Genomic DNA, 8,700 nt, shown 5'->3' on the forward strand with positions numbered 1-8,700 from the left:
AAAAAAAAAAAAAAAATTAGCCAAGCGTGGTGGCGGACACCTGTAGTCCCAGCTACTCGGGAGGGTGAGGCAGGAGAATGGCGTGAACCCAGGAGGCAGAGCTTGCAGTGAGCCGAGATTGCACTACTGCACTCCAGAATGGGCGACAGAGCGAGACTCCATCTCAAAAAAAAAAGAAAAACAATACGGAGGTTCCTGGAAAATGGAATTACCATATAACCCAGCAATCCCACTTCTGTGTATATATTCAAAATAATTCAAAGCAGGATCCTGAAGATACATTTGCACACCATGTTGATCACAGTATTATTCACAATAATGAAGAGGTGGAAGCAACCCAGATGCCCATCAATGAATGGATAAACAAAGTGTGGTATATAGATTTGAATGGACTATTGTGCTGCCTTAAAAAAGGAAATCCTGCCGTTTGCTGTAACATGGATGAAACTCGAGGACATTATGTTAAGCAAAATAAGCTAGTGCCAAAAGGACAAATACTGTATGATTCCACTCATAAAGTGGTCCAAATAATAAAAAGTGAGAGTAGAAAAGTGGTTGCCAAGGGCTGGGAGGAAGGAGAGAGGGAGAATTAATGTTTAGTGGATACAGAGTTTAGGTGTTGCAAAATGAAAAAATTCTAAAGCTCTGTTGCACAATAATACAAATATGCTTAACACTAATGAACTGTGCACGCAGAAGAGATTAAAATAATAAATTTAATGTTATGCGTTTTTTACCAAAGTTTTCTTAAAAAACCTATCGAGGCCTTAAAGAGAAAAAGTAATGTGGTAGAAAAAATTAAAATTACAGATCTGAATAGTATCATTATAGATGAATCTTAATAGACAGATCAAAGCTTTTTTCCTATAGAAAATACCTTATCTCTGCAGCCCACAAAACATTCACAAAAACTGACCATGTTTGTTAGGTCACAAAGAAAACCCAATAAGCAGAAACAGTAAACGTCATTCTCTGATTATAGTGGAACAAAATAGAAAAATCTTAAAAACTCAACCTGTCAGACCTCTGAGTCCAAGCTAAGCCATCATATCCCCTGTGACCTGCATGTATACATCCAGATGGCCTGAAGCAACTGAAGATCTACAGAAGAAGTGAAAATAGCCTTAACTGACGACATTCCACCATTGTGATTTGTTTCCGCCCCACCCTAACTGATCAATGTACTTTGTAATCTCCCCCACTCTTAAGAAGGTTCTTTGTAATTCTCCCCACCCTTGAGAATGTACTTTGTGAGATCTACCCACTGCCGGCAAAACATTGCTCCTAACTCCACCGCCTATCCCAAAACCTGTAAGAATTAATGATAATCCCACCACCCTTTGCTGACTCTCTTTTCGGACTCAGCCTGCCTGCACCCAGGTGAAATAAACAGCCTTGTTGCTCACACAAAGCCTGTTTGGTGGTCTCTTCACATGGATGCGTGTGACACAACCCACCTTATGATCTTCCAGTAGGAGTATTAACTAATTCAACTATGTCAATATTTAAAATGTTATACCTTTTGTATTAACATTTTGCTTTTATGCATTTATTTTATGGAAACAATTGGACAAGTACACCATATTCATCTTGGCAAAGAAATTTTGTAAAAAAATTGGGCCAACATAAATGTTAACCAATAAATATTATGCCTGTTGATGCAAATCTGTATTTAATGACATGAAAACATAAGTGAGGGTGAGAGGCAATTTTTTTAAAAAGCATACAACTATGAATTATGTAAAATTATTTCATATAGTACGTGCCTATATAGAATCATTTTTAAGAAGACTATATAGACACATACTACTGTATTATACAGGATTTTTAACTGTCTTCCTTTTACTTATTTTTATAACTAAAATGTATTATTTTCATAACCAGCTATTTTCACGTTTTTTAAAGCTGAGAGGAAAGTTTCAAAGGCTTATTTAACAAAGATCTCATCATAGCATTAAACACTATTAATAATGAGGCCGGGTGCGGTGGTTCACGCCTGTAATCCCGGCACTTTGGGAGGCCGAAGCAGGCGGATCACGAGGTCAGGACATTGAGACCATTCTGGCTAACACGGTGAAACCCCATCTCTACTAAAAATACAAAAAATTAGCCGGGCGTGGTGGCGGGCGCCTGTAGACCCAGCTACTCGGGAAGGTGAGGCAGGAGAATGGAGTGAACCCAGCAGGCGGAGCTTGCAGTGAGCCAAGACCACACCACTGCGCTCCAGCCTGGGAGACAGAGGGGAGACTCCGTCTTTTAAAAAAAAAAAAAAGACAATAATGAAAATAACAGTAAAAAGCAATTAATTGATAAACAGCAACATATAAACTGAGCTAGGTGTTTAAACTGATCAGGGGACTTCAGCTTTCCTCATTTCCTGTCCCCACCCCCATATGATAAATCAGGCTTCATTTGCATATGCTCTTCCCTTAGTTTGTAAAGCTTCTTCTCCGTATCTCTTGGTGGAGTTCTCTCTAACCTTTGAGGTGAATGACAAGTAGCCAAAAAAAAAAAAAAAAAATTTCCAAGTGGCATTAAAAAAAAAAAACGGCATAAACAAAAATTTAAAATATGTCCCCATCACTACAGGACTTGATTTATCAGCAGTTCATGCTAAAACCTACGCAACAAAATTTTTTCCTCACCAATTCCAAGCTGCTTGTCAATATTCCTTCCCTCCCACCAAAAACATTCATAGAACTCATTTATTTTAATTATCATTCCAGTGAATGGTGTAGCGTCACCACAGAACTCAGGCATCATCTTTGACATCTCTCACTTCATGCCACCTCTTTTTCCCCACAAACATATAATTCATCATTAAGAGCTGTTAAATTTACCACATAAAGATCTTTCAAATACGTCTCTTTCTATTTCTACCACCTCCTTTCTTTTCCAAGTTCCATCATCTCTTGCCTGGACAACTCCAAAAGCCACCCTAAATGGTTTCCCATCTATTCTTTGACTCCTGGAATGTATTTTCCACAAGGAAACCAAACCGTCTTTGTTAAGCATGGCCTGCCAGACCCTCAAGCTCTTAACGGCACCTTCTTTTAGGTCTCTGAGGTCAGTAGGCTTAGGCTTCTCTGGTAAAACTGTGGTCTTTCCTACTATAAGAACACTGCACGTGTTACTCCCATTGCCTGGAAAGTTCTCGCCAAATAAATCCTATCCTTCGAATCTCAGTTCAAAGTTCATTTCCTCACGGAAACCTTCCCTGATCCCGACTAGCTATCTCTCATACCACCACATACATAATCTTTATTCACACATAAAATTCACAAATTGAATTTTATGTGTGTGGTCAGTACATGGATTAATGGCTGCATCTGCTCTTGCTGTGAAGTCCATGAGAGTACTGAATTGAATTCTCTGCAGGAAGCAAAGTGCCTGCACAGAGTAAGTGCTCCAATATCTGTTGAATATGCAAATATCAAGTCTACAGTAAAGTAACCAACATGATCTCTGTAACTCACAATTTCTCCAATTCAGCATTTTACTACTAATCTTGATGAGTGTCAACATCCAAATCAGCCTTTGGTCTTTATTTTCTTGCTGTCCTACTATGAAAGCCAAGGCTGAGTAGTTGTAAATTTAAATAAAAACCTGTTTTTGTAACAGTTTTTCATTTACCTCTTAAAAGTATATTTAGAAGTTGGCTGTCCTAAAATTACAGCAGTAGATTCTCAAATTAACAAAACTTTGAAAATCCTGCCATATTCTACTTATGTTTTGAAATCTCAATTTCATTTAATCTACTATTCTCAGCAAATCAATTGTCAAATGTTCAAGTAAATATTAACCGTAATGGGTTGTAGCCAATAATCTCTTTAAACTGCAACTAATTCAATGATACAGATTTGATTACATGTTAAATCACAGCTACTTGTGAGGCTGAGGCAGGAGAATCGCTTGAGCCCGGGAGGCAGAGGTTGCAGTGAGCTGAAATCCAACCACTGCACTCCAGCCTGGGCGATAGAGCAACACTCTGTCTCAAAAACAACGGAATTTTAAGCTCTGATTAGAGAACTTCCTTTTTCGATGTTAAATGTTAAACGTCCAAATAAGTGGAATAAATTTTTTCCAAGTATGAAGCCAACATAATCAAAAGTATCTAATTATATTGCTCAATCGATACAATAAACCAAATACTCAGATACACAAGTAATACTATGCCAGTCTGATAGGTTCTTGAGATGGTCACATCTTTAGCATATTTAGTTCCTGGCATACAGCAGGTATTACACACAGCCTGGGCAACATGGCAAGACCAGGTTTCTACAAAAAATATGAAAATTAGCCGGGCGTGGTGATGCGCGTCTGCAGTCCCAGCTACTTGGGAGGCTGTGGTGGGAGGATCATCAGAGCTCAGGAAGTCAAGGCTCTGTGATCATGCCACTGCAGTCCAGCCTGGGTGACACAGAGAGACTCTGTCTCAGGAAAAAAAAAAAAAAAAAAGGAAGAAAGAAAGGAAAAAAAAACGAGAATAGGTAAGTTACTCTACAAGTTTGATCTCTCAGCACTGTGTGCTATTTTGTTGACTAACAATTGCAAAAGTGGTACAATTACCAGGTGAGATATTGAGGTATAGTTATCTTTGATAAAGTACTCATGATCAATATGAGGGGAAACAGTCAGTTGAAGGTAAAATAGTTCTCTTTTGACTGTTAGCAGTGGTAATTAATGAAAAACTGCATTTTATAATGCTGACTTCAAATGGAATTTTAAAATTCTCACGTTTATCCTCAAATGTATTAGCTTCCTGTCCTTTCTCAAACAAACTTGCAAATTAATGTCAAAAGATTCTAGCAAAACCAGAAATCCAATATGCACTTTACCACAAACAGATTAATCTATGGGGGAAAAAGCAACAAACAACAAGCTAAGGTGATATGTATTTGGTGGGTCATATTAATAAAGTTATTTCCCATCTACAGATTTAAAAAAATGATCTCTGGTGGATAGTGTCAGAAAAATAAAAATAATTTTTAAAATGGAAGTATTTTTGTTATATAACATGCTCAGGGTGACTGTAAAAATTATTAGGCTTTTGGGACAGGTCTGTACTTAAAAACAAAGAAAAACAAAGTATCAAAAGTTCAAGTGAAGTGCTTACTACTTTTTTTTTTTTAAGTGTATTTGAAGGACTGAATGCCCTTCCCTACGTTTGTTTACACATTTTGAAAACCTTGCTATGAATAGCGTTGGTGGAAGATACACCTGGTAAATCATTGTGACAAGTGTTCCAAAACAAGCAAATGTAAAAGTGATATTTTGGAAAAGCAAAAATGCAACCAAGAGATAAAGTAGGATACAGAAAAATTATATTAATTTGAAAACTGCAGTTTTTAAACTACTTAAATCTGTAAGTATCACAACACTTAATCTTTAGGTTGGTAAAATGATTACTACCTTCTAATTTAAAAATTAAGGAAAAAAGTTAATAGTTAAACCATCCTCCCATTTGCAGTATTACATGAAAGATGATATATTTTAGGCACATAGTACACCGTACAGGGAGGTTTTTTGCTTCTTTTTTTGAGACGGAGTTTCGCTCTTGTTGCCCAGGCTGGAGTGCAATGGCGCGATCTCGGCTCACTGCAACCTCCGCTTCCCGGGTTCTAGCGATTCTCCTGCCTCAGCCTCCCAAGTGGCTGGGATTACAGGCATGCGCCACCACACCAGGCTGATTTTTATATTTTTAGTAGAGACGCGGTTTCTCCATGTTGGTCAGGCTGGTCTCGAACTCCCGTGGTCTCGAACTCCCGACCTCAGGTGATCCGCCAGCTTCGGCCTCCCCAAGTGCTGGGATTACAGGCATGAGCCAGCGCGCCAGGCCTTGTTTTTACTCAGAAGAAATTGCAATGTTTTTAGTTTTTACTCCAAAAATAAAGTCTCACCATCTTATTTTCTAACTCAAACATCACCTTAAACTGATTTTTAAAATTTATTTTAAAGATTTGCTTGGTCTTCAGTGAGTAAGCAAAAAGCTAGTTGGAGAAGTAGAAAATCTAAACTTTAATATACGAATACATGAAGTTCTTAAAAGAAGGGTTTAAGTGAATGATGGCCAACACCAGCATTCCGATGTATCAGGACTCTGATGATTTACTAATCTGGCTATCCCGGGATGGTCAGTTTATCCTGAGAAAATGTCACCTTTGGGGGTTTAAGATTCTCATTTCTATAATTTTACAATTTTGGTGTTTTTTCCCCCAATCTTTGGAGCTTTTCAATCCCCACCCGCAACCTCCCTTACCGTATAAAATGCATCATTGCCCTGTTCCTAACGATTAGGTTAAAAACAAAATCATTTAAAGAACACTGTCGAAAACTGCTGAGATCTTTTCTGTGAATACACAAGACAACTGAAAGGTAGAACGAGATGCCAGAGCAGGCAACTCCTGGGAGGCAGGTGAGGGGTGAATGCGAGCGAACTGTCAAAGTTTAGAAGAACAACGTGCTCCTTTTCTGACACTTTGGAAATGGCAAACAGAACCAGCATCCCCAGACCTGCCCTCCACGTCCTCCAGCTGTCAGACGCCCCATTCGCAAACTCAACAGTCCCCCCAGCAAGTCCTGGAGAAAAACGGCGTCTGTCACTCCCGGATCCTCTCCAACGACCCGAATTAACCTTCACCTAGCCAGGGAGCGAGGCCGCCCAACATAACCCCGGAAAAGAAGGCAGGAAAAGTGAACTGAGTGACAAATGCTTGGCGCTCCTCCGCTGACGCGGCGCCTACTCATCTCCATCTCCGCAGGCAGTCGGGGTGGCTATGGCGTGACGCCGCCGACAGGTCCTCCGTACTAACAGGTGTCCCCCCGTCTTCGCCTTTCAGCGTTTAACCTTCTCGCGCCCTCTTTCCCCATTCCCACTGTTTTAGGAGGCAAAAATCAAGTGAGCAGTTGTACCTGAAAAAGGAGGGCAGCCTGACCGCTCTAAAAGGGCCCGCGAGAAGGCTGGCTGTGGAAGGGCGCCCGCGCCGTTCTGCGAGGCGAGCGAAGATGCAGCCAGCTAGGCCGCGAAGCCGGGGCCTCGCGTACCCAGCGGCGCCGAGCACAGGCGCGGCGGGGTGGCCGGGGCCCCCTGCACATACTCACCAAATCTGGAACTTGAGCAGCGGCCCCGTGGCGTACTGCATCTTTAATCTCTTGCTGGGCACGCCGCCCAGATTGGCCGAGGCCTCGCTCCGGACCATCGCCGACGCCGCCACTAGGAGAAGCAGCAGAAGCCTCATCTTAATTGAGCCAGCCGCTTCGGCCGCCCTCAGACTGAGACTGCAGCCAGCCCAAAGCCCAGGCGCGAGCTGCTCCCCACTGCGCAGGCGCGATCAGCCAAGGTCGGGGGAGGGGAGCCGTAATGCGCCTGCGCGGTCCGGCGCCTGCGCACACTACTGTAGTGAAGAGCCGACCTGTTTCACTGTCCTGACTCACCACCATCTTGGTAGTGTGCAAGACTCTGGGACGGCATGAGAAAGGAAGAGAGGGAGCAAAGGAGCTGGTGGGGTGTCACAGGGCCCATGTATGAGGCAGATTTGAGTTCTATATCCAGTTTTGCAGTTTATCCATTTATCTGCCTGAGACACTTGGAAACACCTACTTGACAGCCCTGATTCAAGTGTTGGCAGATAGGAGGGAGGAGACTCCTGACCCTCAGAATGGTAATGCTGAAATTTTTGGGGTGCCCTGTTTATGGCCTTTTCTTTGATCTTACAATATTGCTTTCTCCTAAAAGAATATTAAACATAAGTTTTAAGAAACCTTTGAACAATTCCAAACGTATATTATACAAAAATAGAGTAACTACCTTAGCAAGCTTTAACAGTTACTAACGTTTTGACGTTCTTGATTTGTCTATATCTCTAAACACTTCTTCCCTTCCTGGGCATATTTGGAAGCAAATCTCAGACGTCATATCATTTCATCTCTATATATTTAAACACGGTCTCACTGTCACCCAGGCTGAAGTGCAGTAGCATGATGATAGCTCACTGCAGCCTCACACCCCTGGGCTCAAGCAATCCTGCCTCAGCTTCCCAAGTGGTTAGGAATACAGGCACAGGCAACTATGCCTGGCTTACAATTATTTAAGCACATATCTCTAAAAAAGAACTATTATTTGAAAAAAAAAAATGACCACAGTATCATTATCTCACCTTTAAAAAATAGTAATTGCTTAGTATTAGTGTTCAAATGTCTCAATAACTACTTATTTTCCTACTGTTCATTTGTTAAAATAAGAATCAAAATTAAATTTATACATTGTCATTGGTTGATGTGTGTTTTAGAACAAGTCAAAAACTTTTAAGACCAGGAACACACCAGTAATTGAACAATTTTGTTTATTATTAATTGCAGCAAGAGGGATGCTATGGTTTGAATATATCCCCCGAAAAGCATGTGTTGGAAATTTAATGCCCAATGTAACAGTGTTGGGAGATGGGGCCTATGGGAGGGGTCCACCCTCATGAATGGATTAATGCCAGTTATGAAAGGGCTTGAATGGATTAATGCCAATTATGAAAGGGCTTAAGGTTTCGATTTCTGTCTATTGCTCTTTCACTTTTGCACTCTCCTGCACATTTACCTTCCTCCATTAGACGACAGAACACAAAGTCTCCATAAGATGTGGAGCCCTTGATCTTGGAATTTTCAGCCTCTAGAACTGTAAGAAATAAATCTGTATCTTTATTAATTACC

General features: G+C 40.9%; 2 protein-coding genes across 3 annotated transcripts in view; one reads left to right on the top strand and one right to left on the bottom strand.

Annotated features, from left to right (window-relative positions):
- LOC105534097 (selenoprotein T) overlaps positions 1-7,303 on the bottom strand; it is a 44,662-nt gene extending 37,359 nt beyond the window's left edge. The window contains 1 exon segment of the mRNA XM_011972769.1: positions 7,102-7,303. Coding sequence (XP_011828159.1) covers positions 7,102-7,238 — 137 coding nt within the window. The 5' untranslated portion in view covers positions 7,239-7,303.
- Positions 7,304-7,370: 67 nt separating this feature from the next.
- SERP1 (stress-associated endoplasmic reticulum protein 1) overlaps positions 7,371-8,700 on the top strand; it is a 63,069-nt gene continuing 61,739 nt past the window's right edge. Inside the window, exon 1 of one of the 2 annotated variants that reach the window (XM_011972768.1) lies at positions 7,371-7,661. The gene's annotated coding sequence lies outside the window, so the exon portion shown is untranslated. The remainder of the gene's footprint in view (positions 7,662-8,700) is intronic. The other variant, XM_011972767.1, reaches the window with a different exon arrangement.

This window comes from Mandrillus leucophaeus, unplaced genomic scaffold (assembly GCF_000951045.1).
Source record: "Mandrillus leucophaeus isolate KB7577 unplaced genomic scaffold, Mleu.le_1.0 Scaffold130, whole genome shotgun sequence".
In the NCBI taxonomy this organism is placed as follows: domain Eukaryota; kingdom Metazoa; phylum Chordata; class Mammalia; order Primates; family Cercopithecidae; genus Mandrillus; species Mandrillus leucophaeus.